Source organism: Hemitrygon akajei, chromosome 1, assembly GCF_048418815.1.
Source record: "Hemitrygon akajei chromosome 1, sHemAka1.3, whole genome shotgun sequence".
In the NCBI taxonomy this organism is placed as follows: domain Eukaryota; kingdom Metazoa; phylum Chordata; class Chondrichthyes; order Myliobatiformes; family Dasyatidae; genus Hemitrygon; species Hemitrygon akajei.
The window spans coordinates 90,856,696-90,878,621 of NC_133124.1; the positions used below are offsets into that span (position 1 = coordinate 90,856,696).

At 40.5% G+C, this 21,926-nt stretch overlaps 1 protein-coding gene across 1 annotated transcript in view; it reads right to left on the reverse strand.

The window, feature by feature from the left end:
* Positions 1 to 21,926, reverse strand: part of trpn1 (transient receptor potential cation channel, subfamily N, member 1) — a 245,911-nt gene that overhangs the window by 21,063 nt on the left and 202,922 nt on the right. Inside the window, exons 19-22 of the mRNA XM_073047991.1 lie at positions 14,377 to 14,583; positions 9,595 to 9,696; positions 4,944 to 5,042; positions 1,871 to 2,017 (exon numbers count right to left, since the gene is read on the reverse strand). Coding sequence (XP_072904092.1) covers positions 1,871 to 2,017; positions 4,944 to 5,042; positions 9,595 to 9,696; positions 14,377 to 14,583 — 555 coding nt within the window. The remainder of the gene's footprint in view (positions 1 to 1,870; positions 2,018 to 4,943; positions 5,043 to 9,594; positions 9,697 to 14,376; positions 14,584 to 21,926) is intronic.

Consider the following 21,926-nt stretch of genomic DNA (forward strand, 5'->3'; position numbering starts at 1 on the left):
CCATCAATTCTCCTTTGTCTGTCCGTCTTGTTATTTATTCAAAGAATTCGAACAGATTTGTCAGGAAAGATTTTTCCTTAAGGTAACTCTTGCTGACTTTGGCCTGTTTTATAATGTGCCTCCAAGTATGCTGAGGCCTTATAGTTAACAATCAACTCCAACATCTTCACAACCATTGAGGTCAGGCTAACTGGCCTATAATTTCCTTTCTTCTGCCTCCTTCCCTTCTGATATAGAGAGTCAACTCTAATAATTAATAGTGCAAGCTCACTCCAGTAGGTTAATGATTGTGAATCATTTTCTCTTACCCACAAGCTAAATAACAATTAATGTGTAAACATATTATGTCAGCTATGAATTATTTTATGATACTTACATGTGGAGCACTTCTAATTTTACTCTTTTTTTCCTTTGCTCCCTTCTTCATTGTATAATCTAAAATTTGTCCCCATTGAAAGTGCAATGACAAACCACTCCTGTAGAAAGATCTGCCATGAACAACTGTGATCAAGACCATGATCACCCATATAATACGACATGGCACATAATGATGACTATCAGCAGCAACAGGGACTTACTGCACCAAAGGTGTATTGTTTCTTTCACAAGGGTTTCTTAACATCTCCCAGTCATAGACTTGGGTGTCCTCTGAGTCTGATGAAATTAAGACTAAGTCCTTAGGCTTTAACATACAGAAATGTAATATGAACTTTGATCTGACACTCTTTTCAGAACATTCAACCACCTGAGTTTCCCCTGCCATTTGTTGTTCTTGGCCATATTTTAATACTTTTGTTAGGAGAAAACAATATTTTGGTCTTGAATTTAAAATAACGATAAGAACTAGTGACATTACCTTTTGATAAAACATAACACCTATTGTCTTTTTTTGTTCTGGACAACACAAGCATATTCTTTTAAGTGCTTTTTATAACCTGATATATGCGGTTGATGAACCATCAATAACTCTTGGAGACGTGAGGTGAGATATAGGCTTTTATTCGCTGGAAGAGAGCAGTCAGCAGCAAGAGATCACCATACGACATCCTGGAGACTGAGGGAGGAGCAGTGCCTCCAATCGCCTTTATACAGGGGTCTGTGGGAGGAGCCACAGGAGCAGTCAGCAGAGGGGCGTGTCCAGACAGGTATATGTAGTTCACCACAGCGGTGTCCAGGGAGGGTAGCACCTCTGGTGAAAGGGCTTGTTGTGTCCATTCCGGGGCAGCTTACTCACCTTTGGTCCCCACTGGAAGCTCAGCTCACACCTTGCTCCAAGTAGCTGTCTGCGTGTGACAGTGGCCACACCCTGTATACCATTTCAAAAGGTGGGCCACACAAGGTGAGAGTCGCTGGCAAGCCTCATATCCCGGTGATATAGGGACATGGTCATCCTAGCATGCTAAGTCTGCTCTGGCGGACTGGGCGGATGAGATCTACAGTGAGATCCAATGGCCAGGAAGGTGTTTCCGCATTGCTCTGTGGAGAGCGAAGGGCATGATGAGGCACAGAAGATGTTGTGGTCATCCACTGCAACCAAAGAAGACCCCAGCTTGTGACACTTGTTTGTACCACTGGACCTGGACTTCTGTGGTCAAGAGAGCTGAACTGCCCCAGTGCGCCAGGTTTTCCACTTAAAGACTCTCCTGCACACATCTATTGGACATGATGGACAACCACCATACCCTGATCTGAAGTCAAGTATTTTATTTACTTTATTCATCACCATTTGCAAAAGTACTGAAATTCTTTTCTGCAAGTCTGTTTAACTTAAAATACAGCAGTAAGTGGAGGTCTAATAAAACTGCTTCAAATCAATAAACCCGATCATAGCGCCCCAGTTTGTTGTTCGTAGGACAGCAACTCTTATTACCTCACTTGGTTGCTTTTTTGTTAGTTGTCCCTCACTGGTGATCTTTGGGGTCTCACTGCGTATGGTTGCCGGCATCTTGGTGAGAATCTCCCTCACAAAGTCCATCTGGCCAAAGTGTGCGGCCACATGAAGGGCTGTGAATCCAGTCTCCAGGGGGGAGAAAAAGGAAAGTTTGGTTAGATTAATTGTATTGTAGTTTTATAGAGCTTGGGCTCACTAGTGTGCATGCTTGAAAAAACAACCTAGAGTCACATGATGAAATCATAGCTAATTTGTCATAATATTTTAAGGCTTGTGAGCATTGCACCAAGATTTGCTTTTGTTTTTGGATCAGTTATATTCAAAGCAGGCCGCAAGGTGGGGGCAAGGGGTGTAGTACACTTATTCTGTTACGTTTTGCCTTCTGAGGATCAATATACATATTTCTATCTGAGCTGTGGAACATAAGAAATAGGAGTAGGAAATGGCACCTTAAGCCTGTTGCAAACAATAACATCACGACTGATCTGATCTTGACCTCGATAAATTAGCCTTCGCAGTCTCAGAGAGAGAGGATTCCAAGACTTACAACTTTTGAATGAAGAAGTCCCTTCTCATCTCCATCTTAAATGGGTTACCCTTTCCGTCTATTTCAGAGCAGGAGAACAAGTCAAAATTGTTTTTAAAGGCTACTGCCACTAAGTTGCCAAATTCTATCTTTATATTTGCATAATAAATTGCTAAATCCACTATTAGCCTGTGAGAAGATCACTTTTCATAGATTTACAGAGTAATACAGTACAGATACAGGCCCTTTGGCCCAATTAGTCCATATGGACCATGTTGACAACCAAGCTGGTGCAAATGACTCTTATATCTTTAAGCAGTGCCACTCCAAGTGTTTCTTATAAATGATGCCTGCTGTGACCATTTCGTCTGGCAGTTCATTCTTTATATTCACTGCCCTCTGCATGAAAGAATTGCCCTCCGTTTTTCTTTTAAATGCATGCTTTTGTCTTTTCCCTTCAAACAGGTTCCCCAGTTTAACCTAATTCCCCGAAAATTAGTCTTTCACTCTTTTAGGAACCTTATTGCATTCTTAAAAGCAACAGAATTAAGGTCACTAGAGTAGCTTCAGTTATTTGCCCTGCCTTATTTCCTAAAAGGAGGCCAACTATTGTGCCCTCCCATAAAGGGTCCTCCATACACAGACTCAGGAAGGTTTCCTGGACAGAGTTTACAAATTACACCCTGTCAGGGGCCTTATCACTCTGGTTGGCCCAGTCAAAACAGGAGAAATTAAAACCTTCCACTAATACCACCCTATTGTTCTTACAGCAATGAGCAATATTTCTGCACACTTGCTCCTAAAGTTACTGCTGACTATTGGGAGATCAATAATGCAGGCCCACTAGAGTGACTCTTCTCCATCTGTTTCTGCTCATATGGCCTCACTGGATGATACTTCAGGACCGTCATCTCCAAGCACTGCTGTTATGTCCTCACTTATCATAATGGTACCACCCCCTCCTGGATTACCTGTACCTCTGTCATGCCTAAAGCATCTGTAACCTGGAATACTGAGCTGTCCATTCTGTAACATCCCAATTCTCAGAGCTAATCTTTGTGTTGAGTTTGTCCACCTCACCTGTTAATCTCACACATTGAAATAAATGCAGTTTAACTGAGTCTTCTTTCCCACCCCTCTACAGTGCTCGAGGCTACCCTGGCTACTAAACGTACTCTTGTTGGCCACTACTTTATCATAGGAGTTGCTCTCACAGATTTCCACACCCTGACAATGTTGTTCAAAAACTCCAGTGTAGCAGTGGCTCATTTCCTTGCAAGGTCCCTCTCCGGTTCAAGTGCAACCCATCTTCTTGTACTGGTTATCTCTACCCTGAAAGAGATATCAAAAGTCCAAGAATGTGGGAACAGACAAGGTGGGATTGCTTGAAGAACCTGACAGAGAATTCCTGCTCTGTGTTCTTTCACTACCTTCCTCTTTATTGTGTACAGCAAGCACTACCGCCATTATCTTTACATATTGTACCAAGCATTTCAATCCAGTACATTGCCTAACAATATGTCAATGTTACTAATGGTTCACCTTTAAACATTGTATGTGTGAATCATTTGAAAGACTGCTACATCAGGCCCAGCCATTCAGTAACCAGAGGTGGTGGGACCCTTTTGTTTATCTTTTTCCCAAAAGTATACTTTATCTATAATGTATACAATAAAGACGATTCGGGCATGTCTTTCTTTGCATTCATTTCACCTGCATTTTCAGCCAAATTAATCCTACTTTATGGAATACACTTAAAGAGAATTCAGAAATCTTATCACAATATATTCTTGAATAACATACCAATTTGTGAAAATGGTTTTGTACTCTGCTTTTGAAATGACTGTTATTTCACAATAATAATCTTTTTGGCATTGTTAACTGAATCTGGATTATTTTTACTCAGCTCTGTTCAGATCTGTGTCTCTATTCTAGACACACATTACCCAATGGCATTATACCTACAGCTCCGAGGAGGAGAAAGACACAGAAGAAATAGTTAGTGTGGATACAATTTCTTACTTTCTAGTACATATTCAATCATCATAATCCATGTACTAGAACATTCTCAAATTTCCATGAGTCCACACATTGGCCCACTCTTTTCCTGCTCATAAATGAACTTGGTATTGCTCCATGTGCCCAGATCTTTCAAAGGGAGTGAAAATCTGTTGCAATAGTTCTCTGAAATATGGGCCAGGTTTAGTTCATTAGGAAGTGTGAATCTCTAGAGACCTATCACAGAAATACAACAGGAATTGTTTAATTTTTACACTGGGTAAGTCTGCTTTACAAAATAACTGGGTGGCAGATTACCAAATGCAATGATAGAAACTATTTAGTATGAGTTAACAGTCAATTATCAGAAATACCACTGTAAGTATATAATTGCACAGTAATAACTGAAACTATTTGCAGATGATATGGAAGTGGATTTTTCTTAAAACTGTAACAAAATTATTAGCAAGGATCTTGTAAATTTAAATTCTATGAGATTGTGGAATGAATACTGATTTAGTGACTAACCTTTGTACTGGTTATTTTAAAGGATAGCGTGCCTTTGAGAGCTTCAAGGACATTAATGTGTCCATTTTTAGCAGCCAAATGAATTGTGTTCATTCCCTCCTAGAAAGTGAAATGAAATCAACAAAAATGATTATATACTAGAGGAATCAGAACCATTAATTATAGTGAGTAAGCAGAATGTTTGATTATTTTCAAAATATAATCTAACCCTGTTTATTATCTTGCACAGGCTATTGATAGTTAATTGTACTACAATGCTACATTCTCAATAGTCCAAATCATGAAAGAAACTGATTAAACACGTGTCAGCAATAGAGCTGAGAGAGGTTCAGCATTGGACAGAATGAGAAAATCATCAAAACACAATTGTGGAAAGAAATTAGTGACAAAGACAACTTCTAGGTGCAAGTGAGTGTTGGATGAAATTCTGATGAAGGTTATTGATCTTAACTAGTTTTTGCTCTGAATAGATGATGTCTAGTGTGATAGGCTGTGATATGTGGTTGGCGAGGTGAGTATAAAGGTCATCATACAGTAGTTTGGTTAGCCATGTAACAGATGGTCTTCATATCACCCAGGGCCTGAATGCTCCCTAGGTTCATCTGGCATTAGGAATGAGGAAGGGTGGCTGGAGTTTGCAGTCGGACAACTGCAGGAAGAGTTCCTGCCAATGCAAGGATGGTAGCCATATGATGTAATTAGAATTGATCAGCTCCAAGGAATCATAGAATCATAGAGTACTACAGCACAGAAACAAGCCCTTCAGCCCATCTTGTCCATGCCACCTAATCTTCTGCCTAGTTCCAATAATCCTTGAAATTTTCTGAGAACACCAAAAATAATCTTAGCTTTTATAGCCTTTTCTATAATATCAGTTCTCAGCCTGAGTGCACTGGTGCTAATCCTGCCATCGGCAGATAAAATCTGATAGGTATTTTCATACTGTCAATTTTGAATCTCAATGAGGCCCTCACTTATCTGAAGTGAAAGCCTTTTACTATCTGCGATGTTCCATTGAAGTAGGTCATGTGCCCTTCCATACTCCACAAAGGCTTACTTCTTTATGGCACCAAAGAATGCTAGTTGGTTTGGCACAGTTTGGTTTGGTTTGGCACAGTTTGGTTTGGTTTGGCACAGTTTGGTTTGGTTTGGCATAGTAGCTCTCACAGGTGCATGCCTGAGCTCAGTTGCTGTTTGTGTGGATTTTGCACATTCTCATTGTGACTGCGTTGGTTTCCTCCCACATCCAGAAGACATGCAGGCTTGGAGTTCAACTGGCCTCTATAAATTGCCTCTAGTGTGCACATGAATGGTAGTCAGGTGTGAGTGTGGGGGAGGGGGAGTCAAGAGGAATGGGGAAATAAAGCGGGATTAGTGTAGGAGAGTGCTTGATGCTTTCTGCAGCTTCAGAGGGCTGAAGAGCCTGTTTCTGTGCAGGATGAATTTATGGCCCTATTCAGCTCACTAGATCCATGCCTTCCCTCAGGGGAACAATTAACATCAGGGGTTAAGTTTTAAATAAGCATGATGGCTTCTGGCCATTATCAACAAGGCCTGGGAGCCATTGGAATGTCCTTTGTACCAAAACCTTTCACACTGAAATGTAATAAATACTCTCATCTGGCAGAAGATACGAAAGTCTGAAAGCACATACCAGAAAGCTCAAGGAGAGCTTCTATCCTACTGTTATAAGACTATCAATCATACCTCATATATGATAAAATGGACTCTTAACCTCTTAATCTATATTGTCATGGTCTTGTGCCTTATTGTCAGCCAGCATGGACTGTCTCCATAAATATAACATTTTTTTCTGCACTCTGCTATATTTTCCCTTATACTACCTTGACGTACTGATGTGAAATAATCTGTATGAATGACATGCAATACAAAGTATTTCACTGTACCTGACTTATACTGTGCTACATTCATCATACTGTATAGTCACTGACATATAATGTGATATATGCCACAAAACAAATTTTATGTCATCTGTCACTGCTAACAAATCTGATACTAATACCTTGGTATGTATGACAATAATAAACCAATTTACAAATTTTATCAATTAAAGTTCACTATATCCCAAACTGTAAATGATGAAAGCTACCATTCCATTAGAATTTTTTTAAATATTTGAAAGGATAATGCAATGTTAGCCTTCATCACATAAAGTAGCAAAGAATCAAAGTTATGGTGCAGGTTTATAGAACTGTGCATAGTTCTTATCTTACATATTGTGATCAGCCCAGATAGGGCAGCAAGGGGAGGATATATTGGCCTTGAGCAGTCAAATAGGTTACTTTATCCTGGACGGTGCTGAGGTGCTTTAGTCTGTCGCTTTGTCCACATTTCACAATGTTTCCCAGTTTATTGAATATTGCCCTGCATTGTTGCATCTCTCCGAATCCATTACCACAGACATCAGAGGTTGAATTTTCTACTTGAAATGTTCAACTCATCACAATATCTATATTCACCCTGCTGAAGTCACAAGTTTTCCTCCTCCTGTAAAGCCAGTTTTGTATCATCTGTAAACTTTACCATGCCCCCAAATTAGTTTTACATAAACATGTACAACAAAAGGCACAAGTCAAGTTCTGAGACTAGTGAGAGTCCTTTGGTGACATCTTTCCAGCCACATATATGGATATAGAGAGCTCAACCATAATTCTACGAATGATGTTGTGTTGCCTGATCTCCTGAATGTTTCTAGTAATTTGTGCAGAGGTTGGGGTGGGAACTATAGTATGCACTAACAATTTCAGGGAACTAGAGTAGCAGCAGGGTGGAGATGCGTCTCTACCAAAGGAAGAGTAAGCTGCTCCTTCCCCCCTGCAGATCACCTTGGGCAAGGTCTAGCATCTGCTTAGCCCCTCAACTGGAGTCATGTAAAACCATGGGAGCAGGTGGTGGATGGTCAAATGAGCAGCTGGTGCATGTCACATGTCCTGGTTCTGCGACTACTAATGCCAGACAGACAACCTCTGAAGAGTATTGAAATGGCTGGGGTCACCTGTCTTGTAAAGACACTGCCCAGAAGATGACAATGTCAAACCATTTCTGTAGAAAAAATTGCTGAGAACAAACATGGCACATAACAAATGAGAATAAAGACATTGGTCACCAAGTCTCATAAGACAATTTGAACTTCTTCCAGGGTACTCAAACTTCTACCAATTAAGACTTCTCTTTCCAGCCTGTCAAGAACCAGGACTGGTTTGCAGGCAAGGTTCACAGACTGATACCTTCTTTGATACTTTTAGATTTGCATAGGGAAAGATAAGTGACAATGTAGTGGCATTTGCCTTTCCTACTGGGATGTCACCCTGGGCATGTTCCTTCGTTTCATTTCCAGGCATGGCTGTGCAGAGGCACTCCAGAGCAACACACACAAAATGCGGGAGGAACTCAGCAGGTCAGGCAGCATCTATGGAAATGAATAAACTGTTCACATTGCAGGCCAAGACCCTTCTACTCCAATGCCAACACATAGGATCATAGAAACACTCAGCAGACCAGATACTATCAGTGGAACAGGATCAATACTTCACCTGATGACCTTTCATCAGCATTCAGAAGAAATAGAAGTTAAATTTATTTCACATTACAGACAGGGGGGAGGGTGGAGAGAACAAAGTGAGCAAGAGAAACCAAATAGAATAGAGGTGGTGATGCTGGATGGGAGAGAATAGTGAAGGCATATTAATTATAAATGATGTCTCTGGGTGAGGCATAAACAAAGAAGCTGAAAGAAAACAGAGGGGAGGAGAGAGACAAAAAGAACAAAATTGGGAAAAAATGTTGGACTTGTGATGTAAAATAACACTACAGATGCTAGAAAAGAAAACATACTGGAAATGCTCAGATAGTCAGCCAGTAGATAACACAGAGTTAATGTTTCTGATTAATGATCTTTCACCAGGATAGGTCAATTTTGATATAAACTGGAATGGCTGGTATTCTGAAATTGCTTAATTTAATGTTCCCCTTAACATTAAGTATTCCACTTGCTGCAAATTTGCTCAGCCTGCTGAATATCTGAGGCACCCAGTTTTAATTCAGATTTCCAGAATCTGCAGTATTTTGTGTTGCATTAATATAAATTAAGTTGGCAGCATTCTGATACTGGACTAAATGACGTCCATGATACACTAATGTGAGTGATCAGAATCACAGGGTGCACACACATCGTTAAAAACATGGCTATTGATGCAGGAAAAAAATGAATATATTTTCTTGATTTGTGTTTTGTTAAGTGGCATGAATAGGCATTGTATGAATTGGGGTGGAAAGGGGAAAGTTACAGAATTCACGTGGAGAAAGAAATAAAGTATTATAAAAGCAATGGAAACCTCTAAGAATTATTCGGTAGATTAATTAGTTCAAATTATTGCATAAAAATAGCATGTCAATGCCAACATATATACTCCATATAAACTATCACTGCATTGAATCTAACAGGACATCTTCAATTCTTTTTCTCATCCTTTACTTAATTAACTTCACCTAAAAGGTGTGTTTCCAGAATGTTTGATAGATTTTTTTTAGATTTTTGTGATTATATTGCATTCATGACCAAATCTCCTCCCCTCTACCCTATCCTCCTCCTCCTCCATATTTTTAAGGACTCTATTAGACCAAAACTCACAGCGTTCTCATCAGTGGCAGATGCACCGGCCTCCAGCAACACCTTAACAACCTCAGCATGACCTCCAGTGGCAGCCAGGTGGAGAGGGCTGGAGTCTTTATTCTGAAAAATACCAAATCCTGATTATGAAAACAAGGAAAACTTGTACATCAATATGTCTGTGGGTCCTCTTTCCCATCTTCTTTTTATAATCATCATTTCTCTACTATGTTTGTGAAATTAGAAAGTTTTGTTTTTTTAAACCAGTTTCTAAATTAGATTTTTGCCTCTGAAGAAAATCAAGTGTAAGGGTTGAAATTTACTTTGTTAGGGGAAACCCTGCCGCAAGTAAAGCACGTCAACTGCTTAAGTTTAAAACTTCAAATTAAAGATCCTCAATAACTTTAATCAAAAGTTATCAAAAGCAGTTAAGGGACACAATACATGTTATTAGGACCTGATTTCTATTTTAATAGGGAACTTCTGCTCTTCAAGGGGATTTATCACCTGTTCCGCTTGGCCAATTCAGTTCTGCCAATTGTCATAAATTGAACCTTGATTGAACAAAAATATCCCAGTTATGTAAGTTATATACTGAAGGTGTATGTTTTGGGGGAGGTAGCGGTAGAGGTAGGAGGTAGGAGGTAGAGGTTAGAGGTAGAGGTGTAGAGAGAGACTGTCTATCCATTGTGAGTGATGAGGATCACTGACATCCTTGGGTGGGTTTGTTTGTTATTTCTGTGTCCAGTGGTGACTGCTGAGTCCAATCTGGGCTAGGAAGTACCTCCCACATGTGGGCAAGTGTGTGAAGATTCTGTAGTTGAGGTGCCTGCTGCTCGTTCTTTCCACTGTTTCCTTTTTGCTTCAGCATTGCGATTCTTTTCAGCTTTGGTGGCACGCTTATTGAGAATGCACCACGATGAACAATTCAAGGCTGCATGTTCCCAAGAAGTGTAGTTGATCTTAAGGGCCTTCAGCAAAGTCTTGAGCATGTCCTTGAATCGTTTTCACTGACCACCATGAGAACACTTCCCTGTGGACAGTTCCTTGAAGAATAACTGTTTGGGGATGCGATCGTCTAAAATCCTGGTGACACGGCCTGCCCATCTGACTTGATGTTTTGTCAACAAAGTGAAGATGGTGGGCATGTCTGCTGCAGACAGCATCTCCATGTCAGGAATTCTGTCTTGCCAACTGATTTTCATGATCTTTTTTAGGCGAGACAAGTGGAAGTGGATCACTCTACATGCATGTCTCATGTACACATTCCTTGTTTCACACACATAGAGGAGGGTGGGTAGGATGACAACACAGTAGAGTTAGAGCTTGGTCTTCAGAGTAATTCCCCTTTGCCCCAGTGTCACATTGTCTCCCAAAATTGGCACTAGCCTTGGTAATCCTGCAGCAGACCTTGTCAATGTGAACTCTTGAGAGTGTGCTGCCAGGATATGTGAACTTGTTAACTATCTGGAGCTGCTGAACGTTCACCGAGCTGAACGGCTCCACATAGGTTTGATCTGGGGCTGCTTGGTGCATGACTTCCATTTTCTTGGTGCTGGTGGTGAGACCGAAGTTCTTCATGCAGCGGAAAATTTGTTGATGATGTCCTGATATCAGACTCAGCTTATGTTGAGTGCACAGTTGTCAGTGAATAGGAAGTCTCTTAGTACTGTCCCTTTGACCTTAGTAACGGCTTGAAGCCTGCGCAGGTTGAACAGCTTGCCATCCATTCTGTATTTGATGTGGATTCCAGGATCGCTGCCCCGGAATGCATTAGTCAACATCGCACTGAACATCATGCTGAAGAGGGTGGTACCAGCACACATCCCTACTTGACCCCATCTGTGACTGAGAAAGCACCACAACAGTCACCATCATCGAGCACACTGACATCCCGTCATGAAGCTGCTTGACCATAGTGATGAATCTGCCAGGGTGACCAAAATTCACCATGGTTTTCCATAATCCCTCTCACTTCACAGTGTCGAAGGCTTGGTAACATCGACAAAGGTGGTGTAGAGCTGTCTGTTCTGCTCCTGGCATTTTTCCTAGAGTTGTCTCGCAGCAAAAGTCATGTTGCTAGTTCTTCTTCCTTTCCTGAAGCCGCACTGACTTTTCAGGAGATGACCTTTTTCCAGATGAGCATTTTAGTTTGTCTAGCAGGACTCTGGGTAAGACTTTCCCAGCTAGATGCCTCTGCGGTTGTCGCATATTTGGCAGTTTCCCTTGCTTTTGTACAGGTGTACAATGGATGCATCTTTCATTTCTTTCAGAATCTGACCCTTCTCCCAGAAGGACTGGAAGAGCTCTGTCAGTTTGCTGGTTATGAGTGAACAACCTGATTTGTAGACTTCTGCTGGTATAGCATCTGCTCCAGCAGCCTTGTCACTTGACAGCTGGCCTATAGCTTTCTTGACTTCCTCTTCTTGGGGAAGAGATCTCATGGTTGATGTTTACATGATTAAGACGATCAATTGCTTCCTCATTTATAGTAGTTGGTCTGTCCAGCACAGATTCAAAATGCTCTGCCCATCTGTCCAGAATCTTGGCCTTCTCAGTGATGAGTGTGGTGTCATCTGCGCTTAGGAGGGGCGAGATCCCAGAAGGCTGAGGGCCATAGAGTGTTTATTAGCAAAGAATCTCTTTGAGTCATGTTTATCAGTGTAGCCCTGAATCTCATCAGCTTTTTCGCAGGGCCAAGAGTAATGCATCTTTCTGAGTTTGGCTTGAACTATTCTGCGTGTATTGGCAAATGCTGTCTTCCTGGAGATGCAGGATGGATCATTCTGATAAACTCTGTGTAGCCAGTGCTTTTCTTATAGGAGAGCTTTTAACTCCTCATCAATCTCATCGAACCAGTTTTGGTTCTTCCTTGATGTATGGCTAAGGACCTCAAAGGAGATGGAGTAAAGGCGATCTCTGAAAGCAGCCCCACATCCCCTCCAAGACGAACATTGGTGAGCTGTGACTAGAGGCTTTTAACCAGGTAGTCTGCAAGTACCCGATTTCAGCTTGCTGACGTTGAGCTTCTTGGCAAATTTTCTTGCCTGTGGATGACGTTTGGGTTTGTTGTGGACATTAAGTTTGGAAACGATCAGACAGTGGTCTGTCCAGCAGTCTGCGCCACACATGGCTTTGGGCACTCTGACATCGCATCTGCTACACCTTCTGGTGATGATATAGTCAATCAGATGCCAGTGCTTAGAGCAAGGATGCATCCTAGACATCTTCTTACGTTGATGATCAGGTCATGAATGACACAGGTTTGCAGAAGAAGCAAGCCATTGCTGTTGCATTTGCCTACCCCATTGTGCCATAGGATTCCATCCCAGATATTGTGGTCTCTTCCCACTCAAACATTGAAATCTCCAAGGACAGGAAGCTTTTCTGATCTCGGTGCAGCCACAATCAGGGGATCAAGCTCTCCATAAAGCTTGTCTTTGGCTTCTTCTGGGTTGATCATCATTGAGACGTAGGCGTGATCAGCGTGACGTTACATTTGTTCCTTAGGGGTAGTTGCATGGTCATTAGATGATCGTTGAATCCTCTTATTAGACTGGTAAACTTTTGGACAAGGTGGTTCATGATAGAAAATCTGACTCCTGCTTTGCATCATTCTGTCCTGCTGCGCCCACTCCAAAAGAATATGTAGTCGCCACCTTCTTCTGTCAGTTGGCCTTCATCAGCCAGGTGAGTCTTAGCGAGAACTGTGATGTCAATCTTGTACCTCTCTAATTCTGTTGCCACCAAAACGGTTCTTCTCTCTGATCTGTGAGACTTGGCAATGCCTACTAAGGTTCATACATTCCATGTGTCAATTCTGAGTGATGTCACATTTATTCAATTTCCTTGATTTTGACTGCTGAGGTGGGATCTCCACCAGGCATGGTTTGCTGACCAAGGTTGAGTGAAGTAGACAATGTTCAGGGAACCTTTTCTAGCCCCTTCCTTGTACTACAGAGGAGACCAGTGTGGTCTTTAAAGGGCTGTTCAGTCACTCAGGTGACTGCTGAGTTCTGTTGCGACTTTGGTCAATAAAAAAATGAGCCACCTGTGTGCAGGTCCATGGCTACAGTTTCCAATGTACCCTCGCTGCGTCATCATTCACCCATTGCCACAGGGCTTGGTGGCAAGAGAGGACAAAATGGAGATCCTGTGTTAGGTAGGAGTGTGGTAAAGATTGATTGGGGGATAATGGTGTAAAGCCAGTATGGATGGTACCAGGTCAAGCAAAGAAAATATTTGGTCAGGATGAGATGTAACTAGGAATACCAGAGTTGCATCTGAAATTATTGAATACAGTGTAGAGTCAAGAAACCAGTGACGTGTAATTTTGAAAGCTGAGGTACTATTTCTTAAATTATATTGAAATTTATTGGAACAGTTTATGAGATAGATGACGGAGTAAGAACGTGATGGAGAATTAAAGCCTAAAAGCTTGATGTCATATTTGTGGAGTGAATGAGAAACTCTGCTGGGCTCTAATATTCCTCTGTATTTGGCCTACTTAATGCAGTAAAGACCATACAATGAATGGGATTATTGGGTAAAGGATCTTTGACCTGAAATTTGAACTCTCTATGGATGCCGCCTGACCTGCTGGTATTCCCAACATAACTGGTGTTTATCTCAAATTTTCAACATTTGCGGCCTTTTGTTTATTTTTGATGAATTATGCTATTTTGTTTTTAGAAGTATTAAGCTCCAATGTTTATTCAAGATGTATTAAAATATTACTTTTTATCTCATACAATCAATAGTTTATATTTATTCTCCCCTCAGTACGAAGCCTGTAGTTGTCACCTTATTCCGAGCCATGGTTACTCCAGCTTTGTTGAACTTTAGCAGCTCCTTGATCACAGCAACACTTCCCTTGGACGCAGCGATGTGTGCACAAGTGGATCCCTCCATGTTTGCAGACATCACCAGTTCAGGCTTCTGCTTGAGGAAGAGTTTCACAACCTCAGAGTGATTATTCTCTGCAGCCAGGTGGAGAGGTGTTTGTCCTTGCTGAAGAAACACCACAGAAGGATAATCAGAGAACAGCTGAAGTGGAAATATGATTAGCAGGCTAGAAGAGTCTCTTGACAAAATAAGACATGGCTGTAATTTTGGCACTAATTGGCAATAAATTAGAAATCACTTTCCTGACAGCCATAGGATTGCTAGGAGAAATGTCAAAAAGATCACACAGGGTTTTACACAGAGAATGATTGGAATGCATAATTTATTATCAAAAAGAGTTTCTGGGGTTGATAGCAAAGCTGCACTGACAAGGAAGCTAGATTAGCACACAAAGCTTTGGAAGTAGAAGAAAATTCTGAAATAATTTGTTAAATGAAGTTACAGGGATGTAGGTTATGCAGAATATAAACAATGGCATGGACCAACTGACCTGTTGCTGTATTAGAAATTTTAATTAAGTGAACAACAAAAGTGTAAAAAAACCTCTATTTCTTGTGGGATGTTGTACTCTATTTCCAGTGAAAAAATAGCATTGGTGACTTCAGTAACTTTTAGGTAATTCATCTGCAGAATGGTGCATTAGTTTTAGAAGAGTTACACAAATGATGCTGGAATTTCGAAGGCTAAATTATGAAAAAGGTTGACCATTTCCAAGAGTTTAGAAGCCTAATTGTTGTTTCAAATTACAAATTGATGATATAGGAGCCATGTATCTATTTTCTGTCTGTTTTTTATTTTGTGTTGCATGCTTATTATGGGTAATCTGTCATGTGGGTTGAGGCGTGGTAGAAGCAATAGAGTTACATATTCATGCTCTGTCTAAGTTTAGTTTAGTCTGGTTAGAACCAGGGATTGGTTAGGGGGTGGGTGATCTTTTTGTGGCTTAGACCATTATATAACTATTAGACTGCTTATTTTGTTAGATCACTGGTTTTGGTTTTGTAAGTTTTTAAAAATCTCTACACAATTGTCTCTGCTGGTTTCTTAATAAAAGATTGAAGGTACTTTCTTTGACTTTGGAACTTCATCATTTTGAAGTGTTCATACAGTGTCAACCCACACACTTATTCTCTGGGCAGTTTTGTTTGTTTTCAAGTAACCGCTACAGACCAGTTTTCAAACTGATCAAATCCAGTCTTTATAATGATAGGTGTTTTTCCCCCTTTCTCCCCTTTGAAGGTGTTGTTTCCCATAGAAGAGTTCACAATATTAAATGTCTACCAATCTGTTTAAAACATAGAAATTATAAATCTGGATTTCTCTTGCTTTATAGCCTGTTAATTCTTGGTCAATAAAAATTATACATTCTGCTTAAGGAGGAATATTAAGGCAAAATGTGGAGCATTAGAACAAAAGCTGTTGAGTCAAACAATGATGCAACTTTAGGAGCTGGTCTACACTTATCTGTGTGATTCATTTCCCACAGCACCTAAGTCTTTCTCTTTCAACATGTTGTCCAATATACTACTGCTTGGCCAGTGACCTTTTTCAGGTGCATAATAACTTCCAATTTATTTAATGACATCTGCCAGATACTAACTCTATCCTTCATCACATTTTGATCTGACGTATCCAATTTTTCTCGTTCACCTTTTTATACCCATGAATGGTTCTATTTCATTACTAAGCTCGTGAATAAATTCTCCAGTGTCTTTATCCAGCAGACAGATGAACAAGGTGATGAGCAAGATCTCTCTTTGTATAGATTTCCCAAAGCAACTGCTCCTACTTTCATTTGCAGCATCAACTCATTGATTCTCCCTTCTATGAACTAATGCAAGGTAACCATTTTAAATCCTGTCATATTCAATTCACTTTAAGAGTTATTCAAAGGATTTATCATTAATTGCTCTCTAATTCATAGCTTAGATGAAAGAAAAAGATCTTGCTTGTGTTACTATAACTATCCTTTATGTTCTTTAATATCCTTTTGGCAGATCATAGAAGGAAGTTACCTTTTCTTTACCCTTGGCTACAATTTACCTCTATTCTCCTTTCTCTTTACTATTTCTCCCTGAATATGATTTCCCCATGAAGATGCAACTTAAATGATTAGTAAAATGTATTATGTATATAAAGTGTTCATGACTTGTCTTGGTGTTTTTGTACTGTTGTTGGTACAGCGTTGTGAAGATTGTTAACTTAAAGAAAGATTGCAGAGAAAATACAAGCTGTAACACTATTAAAATTGAGAAAGAAATTGTGACAGCGAGTTCAGTCAAAATATTACTAACTGCAAAGAACGTGCTGAAACAGGGTAATTAAAACTTGCTGAATGTGAGAGTGAGAATATGAATGTTTCTAACTTTACGTGTACCTGTATATAGATGCCTCCAAAGTCATTATAGTTATGCACTCTCTACTAATATGTACGTCTTCCCCTCCCCAATACTTGACTCGTGAAGCTACTGAATAAATCCAGTTCACGCCATAAGGCATCTTTGTTCCCTTGAATTTCCATACTGGAGTTAAACTTTCAGTAGTTTTGATTTAACTAATAAAACTGAAAACAGAAATATTGCCTTTATGGCATTCATGTGCCCAAGTCTTGAAACAAGTCTTTGATTCTACTCGGATCCTTTCATTTAGCACACTCACTGGGACAACGTAAACACATGGCAATACAGTTGAGAGAAGGGTGTACATAAATGAGTAAAAGGTAGCCACAGTACATTTCATCCCACCAGTACAGCGTGCGACAGGCTCTTGGCCTATCACATTAGCACAGACCATGATTCCAATCTAACTAATACCATCTGCCTGCATCTTCCTCTCAGCTTACCTCCTATTTAAGAAACAGGAGTAGGCCAATCAGTCCTCCACGCCTGCTTCACCATTTCATTATGGCTATTTATTTTTACCTCTCACTAATCTCCTGATTTCCTTTATATCTGAAATCTATTCTTTGAATGTATTAAAGGACTGACCCTCTATTGCCCTCTTGGGCAGAGAATTCCAGAGATTCACTATGTACTGGGTGCAGAATTAGATTTCAACTCTCTCCTGAATGGCCAGAATTTTAGTCTGAGACTTTGACCTGTGGTTCTTGATAATACAAAGAAAACATTGTCACATCTATTGTGTCAAGCCTCATTAGAATTGTATATGTTTCAATGAGATAACCTCCTATTTTTCTAAACTTTGGAGAGTATAGACCCCACCTAGTTCACTTTCTTTGTATCACAAATCAACCATCACAGAACTACTACTGTACTCTCTTTATCGTTAGTATATCTGTCCTTAGATAGGTAGAGCACACTTGTACATGTTACACCAAATACTGTTTCAACAGGGCTATACAGAATTGGACCAAGTCTTCTCTAGAATTCTAATCAAATCTGTGAGCTTACAGCATAGAAACAGGCCCTTCAGCTCAACGCATCTATGCCAACCCAGTTGCCTAAACCAGTGGTCCCCAACCACTGGGCCATGGACTGGTTTCCAGGCCGCAAAGCATATGCTATTGGGCCGCGAGGAAACAATATGATTTGATGGTATGAAACAATATGAGTCAGCTGTAGTGCAGTATGATTTCATACCACCAAATCATATTGTTTCCTCGCAGCCCGGTAGCACATGCTTTGTGGCCCGGTGGTTGGGGACCACTGGCCTAAATAAGCTAGTCCCATTTGCCTGTATTTAGCCAATTTCCTCTAAAACCTTTCTCTCCATGTAAAACCTGTCCAAGTGTATTTTAAATATTGCAAGCTATTGTAATCTCTACCATTTCCTCTTGGCAGCTTGTTCCATAAATGTTGTTGGCCAAATCAAGAGTGGTGACAAATGGACATAAGGGAAGGAGATCGAAAATCTCGTTGAATGGGGCACAGCAACAACTTCTCACTCAATGCCAGCAAAACCAAAGAGCTGATTATCGGCTACAGGAGGAAGATGCTAGTGGTCTATGAGCCAGTCCTTATTATGGGAGCAGAGATTGAGAGGGTCAGTTGAAAGTTTCTGTCCAGGGGACCAGCATGTAATTGACATCACCAAGAAGGCATGACATTGCCTCTACTTTCTTAAAAGGTTTGCATACTGCAGATTCAACATGTTATCTAAAACTCTGACAAACTTCTATAGATGCACAGTGGAGAGTATCCTCACTATAGTGCATCACAGCATGATATGTAAACACCAATGCCCAGGAACAGAAAAGTCCTGGTGGACACAGCCTAGTCCATCACAGGCAAAGCCCTTCCCAGCACTGAGCACATTTACAAAGAGTACTGTCAACAGAAACTAAAATCCATCATCATGGACCCCAGCATGTGAGCCAAGCTCTCCTTTCTCCACTGCAATTGAGCAGGAGGTACAGGAGCCTTAGGTCCTACACCACAAGGTTCAAGAATAATTATTACCCTACATCCATCAGGCTAATAAGAACATAAGAACTTAAGAAACAGGAGCAGGAGTAGGCCTTCTGGCCTGTCGAGCCTGCTCCACCATTACATGGACTCATCTCCACCTAACTGCCTTTTCCCCACAGCCCTTAATTTCCCTACTATACAAAAATCTATCTAACCTTGTCTTAAATATATTTACTGAAGTAGCCTCCACTGCTTCACTGGGCAGAGAATTCCACAGATTCACCACTCTTTGGGAAAAAATCACTCTCCTCACCTCCATCCTAAATCTACTCCCCCGAAACTTGAAGCTGTATCCCCTGGTTCTAGTCTCACCTAACAGTGGAAACAACTTTCCTGCCTTTATCTTATCTATCCTTTTCATACCTTTATGTTTCTGTAAGATCTCCTCTCATTCTTCTGAATTCCAGTGAGTACAGTCTCAGGTAACTCAGTCTCTCTTCATAGTCTAACCTCCTCATCTCTGGAATCAACCTGGTGAACTTCCTCTGCACCACCTCCTCAAGTAAGGAGACCAGAACTGCATGCAGTACTCCAGGTGTAAGGAGACCAGAAATGCATGCAGTTCTCCAGGTACTCCCGAACCAACGTGGATAACTTCACTCACCACAACTCTGAAACAATATCACAACTTACAGACTCTATAACTATTGAAATTCTTTATCTTCTTGTAAATGCTTGCTAGAAAATGAATCTCAATAGTGACATATGTATTTTATTAATAAATTTGCTTTGACTTTAACTCTGAAATGCATCATTCTCTGTGTGAATAAGTTGCCCCCTCAGGTTCCTTATGAATTTTTCTCTTCCCACTTTAAAGCTATACCTTTAGACTCCTCTACCTTGGGTAAAAGACTGTGACTATCCACCTTAACTATGCTCATAATGAATTTTAAAACAAAGATAAACATACTGTTTATCTTCCTAATTAATTATATTTCAAAGGTTCAAAGGTTCATTTATTATCAAAGTATACAACACTGAAATGCTTCTCCGGGTAGCCGTGAAAGAAAGGCAGCATGATCTTCAAAGTCAAGTTCAAAGTACATTTATTATGAAAGTATGTATGCTTTATACCAGTGACCCGGTGGTTGTGGACCACTGCTATATGCAACCTTGAGAGTCGTCTTACAGGCAGCTTCAAAACAAAGAAACCCAATAGAATCCATTAAAACAAAAGACGTCCATCAAACACCCAACATGTAGAGAAAGAAAATGTGGAAACAATAAAAGTAACCAAATAGCATTCAGAACTGAAGTTCACAAAAGTGAGTCCACACTGTGATAGTTGCAGGTTACAGCCACAGTTCGGAACAGCAGAGATGAGTGAACCTCGCAGAGTAACGAGTTGAATTTCAACGCGGTGACGAGTAAGCCTCCTGGAACAGTGATTTGAACTGGCTTGTGCCTTTCCTTGGTCCCTGACACCCTGTCCTTTTCAATCAGGCCTGGCGCTTAAACTGCCCAGACCTTTCTCTTGGACCCGGATCCTGCACTTCCATATGCTCTCAGGCTGATGCCCCATAACCTGAATTCAGCCCATGCCCAACCTTTTCAATTCAGCTTGGTACTTTAATCGATCAAATCTCGGATCTTTCCTCACTCTCAGGTCCAGGTCCCGGAATCCTCCCGGAGACTGCAGAGTGCTGGAACACACAAACGATCTCCAAACAGCAAATCACAGGTTCCAACAGTTCAAGAATCACACCCAAGACAAAAAACAAACATAAAAGACATAAAAGAAATGAAATATATAGCTTGATGATTTATCCAGAAGATGTCGAACAAAGGAGCATTGTACGCAGGCGCCATCTTGACCAGAAGTCCTACATTAACTCTCAGTGATCTGCATTCAAGGATAACCAGGTCCTGTAAGCAATAAACATTTTCAATCTTTCTCTACTTAAAAAAATACTCACACTCTCTATGTTTGATTACCTAATGGACTGACCTTGCAATTTCTCCATGGTTTAATTTGCAAATTCCATTGACCTATCATTCTCCACTTGCAGTCCATATTTAATCATTTAAAACACTCATCCTTGGTTCATATTCCTCAAAATCTTTGTCCTCTTATAAACCTCCGGCACCTGCCACAATCACTGGACTCCGCTTCTTAAAGTTATAGAGGATTACAACATAGAAACAGGCCTTTTGGCCCATCTATCTGTGACAACCTGTTTTTCAGCCTAATCCCATTTACTAACAAACATCTGGCCCATACCCCTCCCGTCCATGTACTTATCCAAACTTCTCTTAAATATTGCCATAGAACCTGCATCCACTGACAGCTCTTTCTACACTTACATTACCTTCTCTCCCTAAACGTATAACCTCCAGTTGTAATCTCACACACCCTCAAGGGAAAATGTCTGCGTATATTTCTCCTATCTATACCTTTCATAATTTTGTATACCTCTGTAAGACCTCTCTTTATTCTTCTACTTTCCAAGCCAATAAAAGTTCTAACCTATTCAACCTTTCCTTATAATTCAGGTCCCAAGGATCCCGGCAGCATCCTTGTAAATATTTTTTTCTTTCAAGTGAGCAGAATGGCACACAATACTCCAAATTCAACCTCACCAACACCTTATTCAACTAACATAACATCATAATTCCTTTACTCAATACCCTGATTTATGAAGGCCAATGTGCCAAACGCTTCCTTCATGACCCTATTTATCTATGACATGACTTACAAGGAATTATGGATCACTATTTCCAGATCCCTTTGTTATACCACACAACTCAGTGCCCTTCCTTTCACTGTGTAAATCCTACCTGGTATGTCCTGCCAAAGTGCAACACTTCACACTTGTTCTTAACTCTTGATCTTTCCTGAGTCCTATCCCATGTATTCAGTTCTCCAAAGTTCAAATTTCATAATAAAATTATTATCAAAGTACATATATGTCAGCATCCACATGCCTTCCTTTTCTTGTAGGCATTCAAGAAACACAATAGAGTCAATGAAAGACCGCACCCAACAGAATGAACCAATGTGCAAAAGACAGCTAACTGTGC